We start from the raw sequence: 18,309 nt of genomic DNA on the forward strand, positions 1-18,309 counted from the left end.
CTGGAACTATCCATGCAGCTTTGGAAAATGTTAGCTCCTTTATCCAGAACCTCGATCAGCAGAAACATCTTAGATTAAAGAGAATACAAAATCAATATCTATTTCTGTTGCTGAGTTATCAGACCAAAGATATCAACGACATAATGAGTAACTCCAGTTGTGGTCTCTAATACGAGTTCTACAATTTAACCTGCACCATGCGCAGATACCCATTTAACAAGACCATAATTAAAAACATAAAAAACACACATTTAAATACTGCCTGTGGAACAAAAGACTTCATTTGTTAAGATGCCACACAATGTTTTGTGGAAATGAGTGTTACCTGCATGTACATTCACCACTGCACTCTGAGGACTTCTGCAGATGTTGTCTGTTGCTAGAACAGAGATTGTATAATATTCACCACACTGTAGATGTGGGATTTGAGCCTTTGTATCACTTGTATTGAATAAAGCTGTGACTTGTTGACTATCTCGAGCGGTCACAGTGTATAACTTTGCTCCATCGGTGTCATCCCACGAGAAGGAGACTGCATTCGAATCACAGTTCAGCTCAGCTGTTAGATTCTCAGGAATGCACGGTGCTAGTTAGAAAATACAAATAAATATCAATCGTCTTACTGTGCTGTCAATATCATCATTAATAAATCTAAAACTATTTCCATTGTAGATATTATTTAAGGAGAAATAGCCTTACCAGTTTGAATTTGGACAGAAGTACTTGAAATGCCATTCCGGCTGTAACTCAGTGTTGTTACAGTTATGTTATAGGACTGTCCACAGTGTAAATCCAGCATTTCATAGCGTGTCTCTGTTGTGTTGTGTGAATGTGTATGTCCATCACTTCCTTCTACAGTTATATCATATGACATAGCCCCATTAGACCGTCCCCATGATACCACTACTCGATTAGAATTACAATCCACATTCGCAATTATTTCATCTGGGGCACAGGGTGCTGTAGAAAAGGAAAAATAAACATTAATATCCACTGGGTTCATGTGAGAAAAATTTTTACAAATGATCCTTGTCAACAGTTCATAGAACTTAAATAACCTCGATAAAGCAGTCACCTTTATATTCCACATTGTGACTATTCGATCCAGCTGTTTTGTATTAGAGCCAAAATATTCCAGCTCAGGACTCTAGGTCACTATGGTCTGCAGCCAGTTTAGCTCCTAAGTCTCCAACGGTTTTCTCTGAATGTTGAACTTTTGTATCAATGACGGTAGGTGGGCATAAAAGGATGATGATCCTGAAATCGTTAGTTTATTGCTGGTATCCACATGACCAGTGAAGGTTGCCGTGTGAAGGCTGAACGTGGATGAAATCAGTGGATCATGGGGCTGCCCTCCTGCCACTGTCAACAGTAGCCCGCTGGAATCCCACTGAAGGATGGCATCTCCAGGGCAGCAGGCTGGTACATGTGCTGTTCATTTAGGTTGGCAGGACAGCGTTTCTGTGAGCAGGTATAGTTTTGACTCAGATTCTTGATGAAGTAGGCACTTCTGAATTATGGCCAATTGGACCAGTCCAGTGGGTGGCTGTAACAGACAGGTCCCTCTGTTTATACTAAATACTAATACAAGACAGCATTGCGGTCAATTTTAACCCTACCCACTCAATGGTAACTATGCGGATGAGCAATTTAAAATGAGCAGGTCAGAAGGTTGTATGACTCAGTTGATAGGTCAATGCAATACTGAGGCAGGGCTGGTTGTCTAAGTGCTGTCTTTCCAATAAAACTTTAAACCGGCGTCTGTCATATCTATTCCAGTTGAAAGATCCCATAGCACTTTTTTTTGAAGAAGAGCAGAGAGTTGTCTTACCAGAGAGTTGTCCCTTACTAACATCGTCAAAACAAATTAACTTAATTCACTTTAATGGCTGCTGCAACCCTCGGAGATCTCTGCGCTCCTCTAATCCTGGCCTCTAGTGCATCCCTGATTTTCATAGCTCCACCATTGGCGGCCATGCCTTCAGCTGCCTAGGCCCTGAGCTCTGGAATTCCCTCCCTAAACCTCTCCGCCCCTCAACCTCTCTCTCCTCCTTTAAGATGCTCCTTAAAACCTATCTCTTTGACCAAGCTTTTGGTCACCTGCCCTAATATCTCCTTATGTGGCTCGGTATCAAATTTTGATTGCGAACGCTCCTGTGAAGTGGCTTGGGATGTTTTGCTACATTATAGGTGCTATATAAATACAAGTTGTCGTTGGTTGTGAGATCTTGCTGTGTGTAAATTGGCTGCTTTGTTTGCCTACTTAACGACAATGACTACATTTCAAAAACAATCTCTTGATTGTGAAGTGCCCGGAGATGTCCTGAGGAGAAGAAAGGTGTTATATAAATGAAAGTTCTTTCTTTTTACATTACCTGTCTGAATCTCATAACTGGAGCCTTGGATGCTGCTGCAATTTTCACCAAAAGCGAGTACACTGATGTTATATATTTGGCTGCAGTGAAGATCTGGGATTAGACAGTTTGTTTCAGACGTGGTACACATGGCTGTGTGTCCATCACTCCCTTCTGCTGTTGCAGTATATGACACTGTGCGATTACTCGGCTCCCATGTTACAAAGGCAGTGACAATCTCACAATCAGCTTGAACATTCTGAGGGGGGCATGGTACTTTGGGGAGGGAGGAAAGAGAAATGAGATGTCATGAATTAGTGATATCATTGCAGAGTTCCAATGGTTTCCTTTGATAACAAACTCAGAAAATAAACACCCAAGTGGAGAACCCCAATAACCATGGAAGAATTAGATTCCCATTCAGAGACACTGAATTTGAATTCAACATGGACTGTAATTCCTGATTGGGCTCTTTCTCCACAAGTGGGTTTCACCAGTTTGTTTGCTTGGCTCTCGAGAGGCTGCCTTATAGTGGAAGGGAAGAAGAGGAAAATTTCTTCTTCCATCCTAGAAAGAGAGCCTTGTAGTCCCTAATATAAAGTGTTAATATTAGAGGATGGCTAGAAACCTAGAGACCAGTGCATTCAAAATCTGTGTTGAATGAGGTCACTACAGAGGGGAAAACAAATGTCCACAAACCATCCTAAATTACCATTATCATCTTCATGGACCTCAGAACAGCACTTCCTACTGTGCCAGTGTAACATTTCCCACACATCACAAAGTTCTTTAGAAATTTTACCTGTTTCCGTTTCAAAAATTGAAGTGTTTATACTCTGACAATAACCATCCATCGCTTTTACAGTTATCAAATATGTTTGACTGCAGTGCAGATCTAGGAAATGACAGTGTGTCTCTGTTGTGTTACACATTGTTATGTGTCCGTCTTGTCCTTCTGCTGTTGTAACGTACCACACCGCACCATCACTCTTCTCCCATGACACTGACGTACTCTTGGTGTCACAGTCTAGATTGGTGTAAATATACTGGGGCGCACATGGGGCTGAAAAATACAGAAACACAGACCGGCTGTCACAGGGCAAGAAATATCTTCAATCCAAAATGTTCAAAACAAGAAAAATATTTAATTTATTTAAAATGTTCTTTTAAGAAATAAAATCCTCTGTTTGACTGCGCCTGTTGGAGTAGTTACTAATTATGAACAGTTACTGAGGAAAATCCTGGCACCACTTAAAACAGGAAGTTTCTCTTTTGAAAATAAATAGCTTAGTTTCATTCAAATATGGTGCTGGTTTCATTGAGAATTACACTTAAAATCTCTACAACCATCCTTGTGTAGAAAGATCAAAACAGACTTTCATCATTCAGTATTTGCACTTTACTCATTTGACTTTTGTTTCTCTGGTTACATTTTCGGCTGTTGTATTTACAGTCCTTCTCTGCTCTCATTCTGGATGACACATGGAACGTAGCTGGTGATATTTTACTATGCCCAAGGTTCTATATAAGTGAAATGGCCTTCTGGAATCGTTCGTGGCAGTTTTAAAGCATCCTAATCCATAAAAGAGACTTACCAGAACTTAATTCAAATTTAGAGCTTTGTGAACTGTCACATACACCATCCAGGGCTATTACAGTTAAATTATACATCTGTCCACAATGTAGATCGTTTATTTGGCACTCTCTGTTGGCTGTATCACATGATACCGTGTGCCCATCACTTCCTTCTGCTGTTGCAGAATATGTCACTGCACCTTTAGTGTAGGTCCATGAAACAGAAGCATCGTTTGTATTACAGTCCAGCTGGACATCGAGATTCTGTGGGATGCATGATACTGAAAAGAGCAGAAAGACCAGATGAAGAGCACTTGTCCAGTAGCTGCTAAACTGAAATCTTCACACAAATATATTTGAGAGTTTTTCAGGAGAGCAATATTTTGGACAGTGCAGAAATCAGAGTTGGTGAGATTGATACAGAAATTAATGACATGGGAAATTGCACTTCTCTTCAGTTACCTATTTTCATTATGATGGAAGGACTTTCAGCACTGTCACATGAGTCATCCTGTGCATGAACTGTTATAGCGTAGGCCTCTCCACAGTACAGGTCAGTGATATCACACAATGTATCATTAGCGCTGCATTGTTGCACATTGCTTCCTTCTGCAGTCGCAGTGTATGATGTCGCACCTTCACTTAACTCCCATGAGACTGACATAAATCCAGCATCACAGTCCACGTGTGCATCAACATTCTGTGGGACACATGGTACTGCAAGAAGAAAATTCATAAATATCACCTACTGGAAAAATATTGAGCCACATAACTGTCTATAAGTTACAAAAATGATAATATTCCAACTAACGTGTGTATATTTTAGAATTTTTTATTCTAAATTCTTGTGTAGAATTACCTGTTTTAATTGTAAAAGCAGAGCTTTGTGAGCTGTTACATTGCATGCGGATTGCCTGTACAGTTATATAGTAGTTCCGTCCACAATACACATTAGCGATCTCACATTCAGTATCTGTTGCATTGCATGAGGCCCTATGGCCATTGCTTCCTTCTGCTGCTACAATGTATGATTCTGTGCCATTACTGGGATCCCAAAACACGGAAACATTATTACTTTCACAGTTCATGTGAGCTACCACATTCTGTGGGATACAAGGCACTGCAGAAAGGAGAAAGCACAGAATGGAATCCTTAAACTGTTGTAGATTTAATGTTGCATATATATGTCTAAAAGCTGCATGATATTAAATATTACAACCAGAACAATAATTATTTGCATTTATATAGTGCCTTTAATATACAAAAAAAAATCTCAAGTGCCTTACAGAGGGATAAGGAAAAAATGAATGCCGAGCCAAAGAAGGAGCTATTAGGCGGGGTGACCAAAAGCTTGGTCGAATAAGTGAGTTTTATGGAGGTTTTTAAAGGAGGACTGGGCAGGGAGTAGAAAGGAGAAAAGGGCCAAGTGTTAAAACAAAAAGGGAGATAGAAGTAAGGAGCTCAGGTCCGGATCGGTGGACAAAATGTACACGCATATGGACAAAAGGGAATTTGGGTTACATTTTCAAGGCAGAGATTAGAAGAGATATGTCCTGGTCTTAAACAGGGTTCCTTCACCCTTATTCCACGTGCCGTGTAATGGATGGATTAAAAATTGTTACACTCAGTATACTTGGTACAGTAATCTTACAATAAAATGCTACAGTATCTGGTTAACAACTCTCAGGAGCAAGCCTTCAGTTTAGCAATAGGATTCCCGACTCTGACTCAGAAGGAGCAGGGTTGAAACCTGTAAAGTTGTTGTCCTTTTTAATGAGTCTTCCTCTGTGGGTTCATTGGATAAAGGCATTGATTCCGAGTGTGTCTTGATTCCCAGGTAGTTTACTAGGTAAGGGCATCGATCCCTCATTTGTGCCGATTTCCTGATGATTCCCTGCATTAATATGAGCTATACAACATGTGTGCGAGGCATTCAAACTTTGATCAGTGTCTGAAAGGGTTAACTGCTGGATATTTGAATTTGTAACAAAGATTAACTGTAACAATTATCAATGTACAAAATGTGAGGTGGTGTTTATTGATTTTGTAACGCTATGTCAATTCTAATTTTTTTCTATCTTTTAGGGATTTTATCTTGTTTATTTTCGTAAAAAGAGAACCAAGGTTTTACCTGTTTGTATTTCAAAAGCTGGACTTGGTAAACTGGTACAATTCCCATCCATTGCTAATATAGTTATACTGTATATCTGGCCACAAGGGAGGTCTGTGATCTCACAGTTTGTTTCTGTTGCATTGCATGGATATCTGTCTCCTTCCATTCCTTCTGCAATTGCGATATAGAACATTGCGCCGTCACTCTGCTCCCACAATACTGACGTTGTTTGTGTTGCACAGTGCAAATAAGCACTTACGTTCTGGGGACTGCAAGGGGCTGAAGATATCAGAGAAACAAGATGGATAAAGGCACAGTCAGCTTTTTACTGGAATTCATGAATGTGCAAAAACAAATACCATTTAAAAGAGTCTAAAAGCCTTTTTGTTGCCATGGAAAGGAGCTATGTGGAGGAAAAGCGAAATATCAAAAACTAAAAGATCTTATCTAGTTACTTCGTGAAAGATACGGTATCCAGTTTGTATGGCAAAGAGGTTGCCTTGTTATATTCTCTGGGTTACATTATCATGCATTTTTCAAAAAAGATAAACCTGGTTAACCATAGACCAGTTAATTAGGCAAATAGTGAAGAGGAATGCAAAGGACTCCAAGAAGACATAAACAGGTCAGTTGTATAGACAGACATGTGCCAGATGCAATTTATTATTGATGAATGTGAGGTAATACATTTTTGTGGAAAAATAAGAATTGAGATTACACATTTAATGAAAGACATTGAATGGTGTGGATGAACAGAGAAACCTAGGGGTTACTGATACTTTTTGTGTACTCAATACTGCAGTACTGTACTGATTAATAAAACATGCTGGAATATTACTTTTGTTTGGTCTATATGCCTTATCAGTAAAACAAGGAGTTACCTGTTTGAATTTCAACTATTGAGCTCTGAGATTGGTTGCATGTGCTGTCAGATGCTATGACATATACAGAATATAACTGGCCACACAGTAACATGGGCGTTCTACATGATGTTTCTGATGTTCTGCACGACTGGATGTTCCCATTGGTTCCTTCAGCAATGGCAGTGTACCAGAGTGCACCTTTACTATAGTCCCACGACACCAAAGCAGTATTTAGGTTACAATCCAGTCTTACATCTACATTCCGTGGGTCACAAGCGACTGAAAAAAAACCCCAAAATTTAAAGTCGATGTAAGATAATAGAATCAACCAGCAGTGTAAGTTCAAATAATTAAAAGGATGGATGAATTTACTAAATAGTCAATAATTCCATTGCAACTTGTCATTCTAAGAACACAGGAAACAGAATAGAAAATTAAAGTATAAAATGTATCCATTAATTCACAAAAATAAACACCACAAATGTACAATGCCATTAATTCTGTACTATAACAGCTGTAACAGTAACTAGCTGGAGCCTCATTCACATGAAGAAACTAAATCACTCTTCAAAATACAATTGTGTAACTTAAGTATGTTGTTTGCGGGATTATTCCAAACAGTAAGCGATAGCACTGATTCTAGTCTGTGCATCATTCATCAGTTAGTGGCACTGACTAAAACAATAGGATGTTTTGTCATTATCTGCCACATTGACTGAGCAGTTTTAACTGTTCCCATTTGTTTTTCCTTGATCTCATTAATGCTGACGTTATGCAGAAATTTAGGTCAGTTTCTACACAGAGCTGGTCAAAGGGAATTTACGCCTAAATTTCCTGCGGATCTTATTTCCACAAGTAGAAATCAGGGTGCAGAGGCGATTTACTAGACTGATACCAGGAATGAGGGACTTCAGTTATGTGGAGAGACTGGAGAAGCTGGGGTTGTTCTCCTTAGAGCAGAGAAGGTTATGGGGAGATTTGATAGAGGTGTTCAAAATTATGAAGGGCTTTGATAGAGTAAATAAGGAGGAACTGTTTCCACTGGCAGGAGAATTGGTAACCAGAGGACACAGATCTAAGATCATTGGCAAAAGAACCAGAGGGGAGAGGAAGAGAAGTTTTTTTACTCAGTGAGTTGTTATGATCTGGAATGCACTGCCTGAAAGGGTGGTGTAAGCAGATTCAACAGTAAGTTTCAAAAGAGAATTGGATATATACTTGAAAATGAAAAATTTGCAGCCCTATGGGGAAAGAGCAGGGGAGTGGGACTAATTGGATAGCTCTTTCAAACAGTCAGCACAGGCACGATGGGCGTGATGGCCTCCTTCTGTGCTGTATCATTCTATGATGACAATTGGGAAAGCCATTCTTTTTTTTATTCACTCATGGGATGTGGGCGTCGTTGGCAAGGCCAGCATTTATTGCCCATCCCTAATTGCCCTTGAGAAGGTGGTGGTGAGCCGTCTTCTTGAACCGCTGCAGTCCATGTGGTGAAGGTTCTCCCATAGTGCTGTAAGGTAGGGAATTACAGGATTTTGACCCAGTGACAATGAAGGAACGGCGATATATTTCCAACTCAGGATAGTGTGTGACTTGGAGGGGAACATGCAGGTGGTGGTGTTCCTATGCGGCTGCTGCCCTTGTCCTTCGAGGTGGTAGAGGTCGCGGGTTTGGGAGGTGCTGTTGAAGAAGCCTTGACGAGTTGCTTCAGTGCATCTTGTAGATGGTACACACTGCAACCACAGTGCGCCAGTGGTGGAAGGAGCGAATGTTTAAGGTGGTGGATGGAGTGCCAATCAAGCGGGCTGCTTTGTCCTGGATGGGTGTCGAGCTTCTTGAGTGTTGTTGGAGTTGCACTCATCCAGGCAAGTGGAGAGTGTTCCATCATACTCGTGCCTTGTAGATGGTGGAAAGGCTTTGTGGAGTCAGGAGATGAGTCACTTGCTGCAGAATACCCAGCCTCTGACCTGCTCTTGTAGCCACAGTATTTATGTGGATGGTCCAGTTAATTTTCTGGTCAATGGTGACCCCCAGGATGTTGATGCCATTGACTGTCAAGGGGAGGTGGTTAGACCCTCTCTTGTTGGAGATAGTCATTGCCTGGCACTTGTCTGATGCGAAAGTTATTTGCCACTTATCAGCCCAAGCCTGGATGTTGTCCAGGTATTGCTGCATGCAGGCACGGACTGCTTCATTATCTGAGGGGTTGCGAATGGAACTGAGCACTATGCAAACATCCCCATTTCTGACCTTATGATGGAGGGAAGGTCATTGATGAAGCAGCTGAAGATGGTTGGGCCTAAGACACTGCCCTGAGGAACTCCTGCAGTGATGAACTGGGACTGAGATGATTGGCCTCCAACAACCATTATCACCTTCCTTTGTGCTAGATATGACTCCAGCCACGGGAGAGTTTTCCCCCTGATTCCCACTGACTTCAATTTTACTAGGGCTCCTTAATGCCATACTCGGTCAAATGCTGCCTTGATGTCAAGGGCAGTCACTCTCACCTCACCTCTGAAATTCAGCTCTTTTGTCCATATTTGGACCAGGGCTGTAATGAGGTCTGGAGCCGAGTGGTCCTGGCGGAAACCAAACTGAGCATCGGCGAGCAGGTTATTGGTGAGTAAGTGCCACTTGATAGCACTATCGACGACACCTTCCATCACTTTGCTGATGATTGAGAGTAGACTGATGGGGCGGTAATTGGTCGGATTGGATTTGTCCTGCTTTGTGGACAGGACATACATGGGTAATTTTCCAATTTGTCAGGTAGATGCCAGTGTTGTAGCTGTACTGGAACAGCTTGGCTAGAGGCGCGGCTAGTTCTGGAGCACAAGTCTTCAGCGCCACAGTCGGGATGTTCTCGGGGCCCATAGCCTTTGCTGCATCCGGTGCACTCAGCCGTTTCTTGATATCGCGTGGAGTGAATCAAATTGGCTGAAGATTGGCTTCTGTGATGGTGGGGATATTGGGAGGAGGCTGGGATGGATCATCCACTCAGGACTTCTGACTGAAGATGGTTACAAACACTTCAGCCTTTTCTTTTGCACTCCGTGCTGGGCTCTGTCATCATTCAGGATGGGGATGTTCCAGCAACTAGTCTTTCAGAAGGGTTACCTTTAGACTCCTTTAATACTTTCGTTACATTTGGCTTCATCTAATCTTCACATACAATCCATGTCTCCGATGAATCCCCAAAGATGTCCACTAGGATGTGAAATCAATATTCACTACCTTAAGTACCCGACTTTGCATTCAATATTATGTAACTCAGGATTCCATAATTTTTGGCTGACACTAAAATGTAATGTTTGTCCAGGCGGGTACCCCTAATAATAACATTTCTCATTTCTTTTGGAGAAGGGGGAGTAGACCTGGAAGCTGGGAAAATATTGCCGGTCCAAATCATGCAAATTTGGAAAATGTTACCTCCATTCTCCAGAACTTTTTAGAATACCAAACCATGTTTCCAAATTTTAGATTAAAAAGGGTACAAAATCAAAATGTGATTCCTATTGCTGAGTTGTCAGGCCAAAGAGGTCAACGACATAGAGTAACTCCAGCTGTGGTCTCTCCATACGAGTTCTACAATTTAACCTGCACCATGCAGATAACCATTTAACAAGACTATAATTAAAAACATTTTAAAAATACACATTTAAATACTGCCTGTGGAAAAAAAAACTTAATTTGTTAAGATGTCACAAAATGTTTTGTGGAAATGAGTGATACCTGCATGTACATTCACCACTGCACTTTGGGGACTTTTACAGATGTTGTCTGTTGCTAGAACAGAGATTGTATAATATTCACCACACTGCAGATGTGGGATTTGAGCCTTTGTATCACTTGTATTGAATAAAGCTGCGACTTGTTGACTATCTCGGGCGGTCACAGTGTATAACTTTGCTCCATCGGTGTCATCCCACGAGAAGGAGACCGCATTCAAATCACAGTTCAGCTCAGCTGTTAGATTCTCAGGAATGCATGGTGCTAGTTGGAAAATATAAATAAATATCAATCGTCTTACTGTGCTGTCAATGTCATCATTAATAAATCTAAAACTATTTCCATAGTAGATATTATTTAAGGATTAATAGCCTTACCAGTTTGGATTTGGACAGAAGTACTTGAAATGCCATTCCGGCTATAACTCAGTGTTGTTACAGTTATGTTATAGGACTGTCCACAGTGTAAATCCAGCACTTCATAGCGTGTCTCTGTTGTGTTGTGTGAATGTGTATGTCCATCACTTCCTTCTGCAGTTACATCGTATGACATAGCCCCATTAGACCGTCCCCATGATACTACTACTCGATTAGAATTACAGTCCACATTCGCAATTATTTCATCTGGGGCACAGGGTGCTGTGTAAAAGGAAAAATAAACATTAATATCCTCAAGGTTAATGTGAGAAAACCTTGGTCAAATGGACCTTGTCTACAGCTGATAGAACTTAAATAACCTCGATAAAGCAATCGCCTTTATATTCCACATTGTGACTACTCAATCCAGCTGTTATATTTTAGGGCCAACAAATTCCAGCTCAGGACTCTAGGTCACTATGGTCTGCAGCCAGTTTGATTCTCAAGTCTCTAACGGTTTTCGTTGAATGTTGAACGTTTGTATCAATGATGCCAAATGGGCATAGAACGATGATGATCCCTAAATCGTTAGTTTATTGCTGGTATCCACAGTGACCAGTGAAGGTTGCCGTGTGGAGGCTGAACGGGGATGAAATCAGTGGATCATGGGGCTGCCCTCCTGCCACTGTCTACAGTAGCACACTGGAACCTCACTGAAGGATGGAAGCTCCAGGACAGCAGGCTGGTACATGTGCTGTTCATTTAGGTTGGCAGGACAGTGATTCTGTGTCCAGGTTTAGTTTTAGCACAGATTATTATCAAAGTAGGCACTTCTGAATTACAGCCAATTGGTCCAGTGTGTGGCTGAAACAGACAGATACCTCTCTCTATACTAATGCAAGACAACATTGTGGTTGATTTTAACCCTACTCATCCGTGGGAAACTAGGCAGATGGGCAGTTAAAAGCCAGCAGGTCAGAAGGTTGTACGACTCGGTTGATAGGTCAATGCATTACTGAGGCAGGGCTGGTTGTCCATGTGCTGCTTTTCCAATAAGACTTTAAACCGGCGTCTGTCATATCTGTTCCAGTTGAAAGATACCACAGTACTTTTTTCGAAGAAGAGCAGGGAGTTGTCACACCAGGGAGTTGTCCCTTACTAACACCATCAAAACAGATTAACTTGTCATTCAGTTCAATGGCTGTTTGTGAGACCCTGTTTTTATACATTGGCTGCTTAGTTTGCCTACATAATGACAATGACTTCACTTCAAAAGTAATTTCTTGATTGTGAAGTGTCTTGATATGTCCTGAGAAGATGAAAGGTGTTATATAAATGCAGGTTCTTTCTTTCTATATTACCTGTCTGAATCTCATAACTGGAGCCTTGGATGCTGCTGCAGTTTTCACCAAAAGCGAGTACAGTGATGTTATATATTTGGCTGCAGTGAAGATCTGAGATTAGACAGTTTGTTTCAGACGTGGTACAGGTGGCTGTGTGTCCATCACTCCCTTCTGCTGTTGCAGTGTATGACACTGTGCGATTACTCGGCTCCCATGTTACAAAGGCAGTGACAATGTCGCAATCAGCTTGAACATTCTGAGGGGGGCATGGTACTTTGGGGAGGGAGGAAAGAGAAATGTGATATCATGAATTAGTGGTATCATTGCAAACAATGACAAAGAATGTACAGCACAGAAACAGGCCATTTGGCCCAAAATATCCATGCTGGTATTTATGCTCCATGTGAGCCTCCTCCCACCCTTCTTAATCTAACCCTATCAGCATATCCTTCTATTCCCTTCTCCCTCATGTGTTTATCTAGCTTCCCATTAAATACAGCTATGCTAGTCACCTCAACTATTCCTTGCGGTAGCGAGTTCCACTTTCTTAACGCTCTCTGGGTGAAGAAGTTTCTCCTGAATTCCCCATTGGATTTGCTAGTGACTATCTTATATTTGTGACCCCTAGTTCTGGTCTCCCCTGCAAGTGGAAACATCTTCCTATGTTTACGCTATCAAACCCTTTCATAATCTTAAAGACCTCTATCAGGTCACCCCTCAGCATTCTCTTTTCTAGAGAAAAGAACCCCAACCTATTCAATCTTTCCTGATAGGTATAACCTCTCATTTCTGGTATTATCCTAGTAAATCTTTTTTGCACCTTCTCCAGTACCTCAATATCCTTTTTGTAGTGTGGAGACCAGAACTGTTTGCAGTACTCCAAGTGTGGTCTAACCAAGGTTCTGTACAAGCTTAGCATAACTTCTCTGCTTTTCAATTCTATCCCTCTAGATATGAACCCCAGTGCTTGGTTTGGTTGTTTTATGGTCTTATTAACCTGCATCGCTACTTTTAGTGATTTGTGTATCTGTACCCCTAAATCTCTCTGCTCCTCTCCCCCATTTAGATTCTTATTATCCAAGAAGTATGTGGCCTCCTTATTCTTCCTATCAAAATGTACCTCCTCACACTTATCTATATTGAAATTCAATTGCCAATTACACACCCATTCTGCAAATTTATAAATGTCTTCCTCTATTTTGTCACAGTCCTCCTCAGTGTTAACAATACCCTCAATTTGGTGTTGTCTGCAAATTTTGAAATTGTACTTCCAATTCCCGAGTCAAAATCATTTATGTATATGGTGAACAACAGTGGTCCCAGCACCGATCCCTGTGGAAAACCACTTCCCACCTTTTTGCCAGTTTGAGTAACTACTTTTAACCCCTACTCTCTATTTTCTGTTTTGTAGCCAGCTTGTTATCCATTCTGCTACTTGTTCCCTGACTCCACATGCTCTGACCTTAGTCATGAGTCTACTATGCGGTACCTTATCGAAGGCCTTTTGAAAATGCAAATACATTTCACCTACAGCATTGCCCTTGTCTACACTTTCTGTTACATCTTCAAAGAATTCAATTAGGTTGGTCAAGCATGACCTTCCCTTTTGAAATCCATGCTGACTATTCTTTATTATATTTTTGATTTCTAGATGTTTCTCTAGTACATCTTTGAGTAAGGATTCCATTATCTTTCCTACCACCAACGTTAGGCTAATTGGTATATAGTTCCCTGGACTTATTCTATCTCCCTTTTTAAATACAGGAATCACATTAGCTGTCCACCAGTCATCTGATACTATTCCCTTTTCTAACGACTTTTTATATATATGTAATAGTGCCTCTGCTATCTCTTCCATAACTTCTTTTAATATGCGCGGATGCAATCCATCCGGACCTGGGGTTTTATCACCTCTAAATTTGATTAATTTATCAATTCTCTCCCCTCTTTCTATCTTAAATGTCTTTACATCCTTTTTTAAAATCTTTTCTTCCAATGTCATGCCCACCATATTAGTCTCTTTGGTAAATACTGAAACAAAGTAATTATTTAATTTTTTTGCCATTTCCCTGTCATTGCTTATGAGTTTATCGTGTGTATCCCTTATGTTAGCCCTATCCCTATCCTGATTTTTCTTTTGTTATTTATGTATTTGTAGCACACTACTTTTTTTTATATTCCTTGATAATTTAATTTCATGGTTTGTTTTTGCTTTCCTAGTTTTTTTTTACTTCTTTCCTAACCTTTTTGTATTCTCGTTTATCATCCTCTCCTTTGTTGTCTACTTAATGTATGCCCGTTTCTCTATTTTCAATTTTGCCCTTATTTCTTTATTCATCCACAGTGTCTCCTGGACTCTATTGATCACCTTTTTAAATGTTTCCCACTGCTGTTCTATTTCTTTGTCAGTAAATTTTTCTGCTTCATTTTCCCTAGTTTCATTCTCATCCCCTCAAAATCAGCTTTTTCCCAATTTATTACTTGAGTCTTTGTCTTACTTATGTCCTTCTCAATCATTACCTTCAACCTTATTATCTTGTGATCGCTATTGCCTAGATGTTCCCCTACACTTATTTCTCTTATCTGTTCTGGTTCATTTCCCATTACTAGATCCAGCAGTGCTGCCTCTCTTTTTGGGCTTTTTACATACTGGGTGAGAAATGATTCCTGCACACACAGTAAAATCTCCATTCCCTGTAACCCTTTACCTACCTCAGTTTATTTGGTGGTAGTTAAAATCTCCCATGATTATTATTCTACATCCTTTACTCATTTCATACACTTCCTAACTTATTTCTTCATCTACCTCCTTTCCACTATTAGGCAGTCTGTAGTATACCCCTATTAGTGTGATTGATGCCTTCTGATTTTTTATTTCAATCCATATGTATTCTGTTTCTATCCTTCCGTTAGTATGTCCTTTTCTTCTACTGCCATTATGTTATCAATAATTAGTACAGCTAGCCCAACGCCTTCCTCTTCCCTATCATTTCTGATTAAGTTATAACCTGCAGAGTTCCAACGCTTTTCTTTAATACCAAACTGAGAAAATAAACATCCAAGCAGTGAACCCCAATAACCGTGGAAGAACTAGATTCCCATTCAGAGACACTGAATTTGAATTCAACATGGTCTGTAATTCCTGATTGGGCCCTTAGTCCACGGGTGGGTTTCACAAGTTTGTTTGCTTGGCTCTCGAGAGGCTGCCTCATAGTGGAAGGGAAAAAGGGGAAAATCTCTTCTTCCATCCTAGAAAGAGAGCCTTGTAGTCCCTAATATAAAGTATTAATGTTAGTAGCTGGATAGAAACCCATTCAAAATTTCTGTTGAATGAGGTCACCACAGAGGGGAAGCTAAGTGTCCCCATAACCTCCTAAATTACCATTGTGACCTTCCTGGATCTCAACCCTCAGAACAGCACTTCCTACCGAGCCAGTGTAATGTTTCCCACACATCACAAAGTTCTTTAGAAATTTTACCTGTTTCCGTTTCAAAAATTGAAGTGTTTATACTCTGACAATAACCATCCATCGCTTTTACAGTTATCAAATATGTTTGACTGCAGTGCAGATCTAGGAAATGACAGCTTGTCTCTGTTGTGTTACACATTGTTATGTGTCCGTCTTGTCCTTCTGCTGTTGTAACGTACCACACCGCACCATCACTCTTCTCCCATGACACTGACGTACTCTTGGTGTCACAGTCTAGATTGGTGTAAATATATTGGGGTGCACATGGGGCTGCAAAATACAGAAACACAGACTGGCTGTCACAGGGCAAGAAATATCTTCAATCCAAAATGTTCAAAATCGTAAGTCACTGTAATTATTTTGTGCTTCTGAAGAAAATTTAATTTATTCAGATATTTTCTTTCAATAACTAAAATCCTCTAACATATTTGACTGTACCTGTTGGAATAGTTACTAAGAAAAATCCCGAGTTTTTACCAACAGGCAGTTTCTCTTTTGAAAATAAATGTTTCATTCAAATATGGTGCTGGTGTCACAGAGAATTCCAACTAAAACTTCTGTAACCATCATTGTGTATAAAGATCAAGATGTGGAGATGCCAGTGATGGACTGGGGTTGACAATTGTAAACAATTTTACAACACCAAGTTATAGTCCAGCAATTTTATTTGAAATTCACAAGCTTTCGGAGGCTTCCTCCTTCCTCAGGTGAATGTTGTGGAAATGAAATCCTCGAACCCTTCACATTTATAAATCACAGAACAATACTTGGTGATTACAGACAGTCCTTTCAACTGCCTGTTGCCAAGGCAATCAGTGTGCAGACAGACAGGTGTTACCTACAAGGTCTCCGAATATACAAACCACCAAAAATAACAAAAAAAAAGAGATAGAGAGGCAGAAACATAGAAAAGACAGCAAATGACCCGTTATATTAAAAACAGATAACATTTGTTCGCTGGTGCACTTTTCCTCATTTGTTTCTAAGCACATGACATTACCGCATAAATTGTATCAAAAAGCCACTGGATGACCACTTCAAAGAAAATGCATCACAGCCAAACAATTTTATTTAGACAGCAGGCCTCTACCAAGCATATTATCGACTTCACCACCACTCTCCTCGAGGCCATCCTGCATCCATCCTACAAAACTCCATCTCTCACAGAGCTCCTGCCATCCCTGTCCTCCAAAGCTTCCTTAGCCACCCGCATCCCTCTCAACAATCGTCCCGCTCCAACATTGGAGACAGAGTCTTCAGCGTTCATGGAATTATTGTCTGTGATTGTCTTTCTCAATTGCTGCGACTAGCTATCTCTCTACTTATCTTCAAAAGGCTCCTTTAAAGGCACTTTTTATACCTTGCCTTCAGACACGACTTCTAACTCTTCACCCAATTCCTGTTCAGTATCCAAATCCCCTGTCACAATGAAGTGTTTGGGGATATTTTATGTGGAAGGTTCTTTTATAAGTGAAATTGTTGTGTTTAATTAGTGGTGCCAGTTTTAAATCATCCTATTCCATACCAAAGACTTACCAGAACTGAATTCAAATTTAGAGCTTTGTGAACTGTCACATACACCATCCAGTGCTGTTACAGTTAAATTATACATCTGTCCACAATGTAGATCATTTATTTGACACTCTCTGTTGGCTGTATCACATGATACCATATCCCAATCGCTTCCTTCTGCTGTTGCAGAATATGACACTGCACCTTTAGTGTGGGTCCATGACACAGAAGCATCGTTTGTGTTACAGTCCAGCTGGACATCGAGATTCTGTGGGATGCATGATACTGAAAAGAGCAAAAAGACCAGATGAAGAGCACTTGTCCAGTAGCTGCTAAACTTTATAGAATTGTTTTCTAACTGAAATCTTCATGCAAATGTATTTGATTGTTTTTCTGATGAGCAATATTTTGGACAATGCAGAAATCAGGGTTAGTGAGATTGATACAGAAATTAGTGATAAGGGAAATTGCACTTCTCTTCAGTTACCTGTTTTCATTATGACGGAAGGACTTTCAGCACTGTCACATGAGTCATCCTGTGCATGAACTGTTATAGTGTAGGTCTCTCCACAGCACAGGTCAGTGATATCACACAATGTATCATTAGTGCTGCATTGTTGCACATTGCTTCCTTCTGCAGTCGCAGTGTATGATGTCGCACCTTCACTTAACTCCCATGAGACTGACATAAATCCAGCATCACAGTCCACATGAGCATCAACATTCTGTGGGACACATGGTACTGCAAGAAGAAAATTCATAAATATCACCTACTGGAAAAATACTGATTCACATAACTGTCTATAAGATACAAAAATGACAACATTCCAACTAATGTGTGTATATCTTAGAATTTCTTATTCTAGATCCTTGTGTAGAATTACCTGTTTTAATTATAAAAGCAGAGCTTTGTGAGCTGTTACATTGCATGCGGATTGCCTGTACAGTTATATAGTAGTTCTGTCCACAATACACATCTGTGATCTCACAT

At 40.4% G+C, this 18,309-nt stretch overlaps 2 protein-coding genes across 2 annotated transcripts in view; both read right to left on the reverse strand.

The window, feature by feature from the left end:
• LOC137324908 (fibronectin type III domain-containing protein 7-like) overlaps window positions 1–6,235 on the reverse strand; it is a 28,872-nt gene extending 22,637 nt beyond the window's left edge. Inside the window, exons 1-8 of the mRNA XM_067989599.1 lie at window positions 6,061–6,235; window positions 4,789–5,124; window positions 4,392–4,646; window positions 3,950–4,210; window positions 3,157–3,417; window positions 2,376–2,630; window positions 700–960; window positions 326–586 (exon numbers count right to left, since the gene is read on the reverse strand). Of these exons, the coding sequence (XP_067845700.1) occupies window positions 326–586; window positions 700–960; window positions 2,376–2,630; window positions 3,157–3,417; window positions 3,950–4,210; window positions 4,392–4,646; window positions 4,789–5,124; window positions 6,061–6,235 (2,065 nt within the window). The remainder of the gene's footprint in view (window positions 1–325; window positions 587–699; window positions 961–2,375; window positions 2,631–3,156; window positions 3,418–3,949; window positions 4,211–4,391; window positions 4,647–4,788; window positions 5,125–6,060) is intronic.
• Window positions 6,236–6,874: 639 nt separating this feature from the next.
• On the reverse strand, window positions 6,875–15,027 carry LOC137324909 (fibronectin type III domain-containing protein 7-like). Its single transcript, XM_067989600.1, has 5 exons — window positions 14,835–15,027; window positions 12,355–12,609; window positions 11,015–11,275; window positions 10,641–10,901; window positions 6,875–7,184 (listed from the first exon to the last, which is right to left on the reverse strand). The coding sequence occupies exons 1-5, from the start codon at window positions 15,025–15,027 to the stop codon at window positions 6,904–6,906; spliced, it is 1,251 nt and encodes a 416-aa protein (XP_067845701.1). The 3' UTR covers window positions 6,875–6,903.
• Window positions 15,028–18,309: the final 3,282 nt, after the last annotated feature.

This window comes from Heptranchias perlo, chromosome 9 (assembly GCF_035084215.1).
Source record: "Heptranchias perlo isolate sHepPer1 chromosome 9, sHepPer1.hap1, whole genome shotgun sequence".
Taxonomy (NCBI): domain Eukaryota; kingdom Metazoa; phylum Chordata; class Chondrichthyes; order Hexanchiformes; family Hexanchidae; genus Heptranchias; species Heptranchias perlo.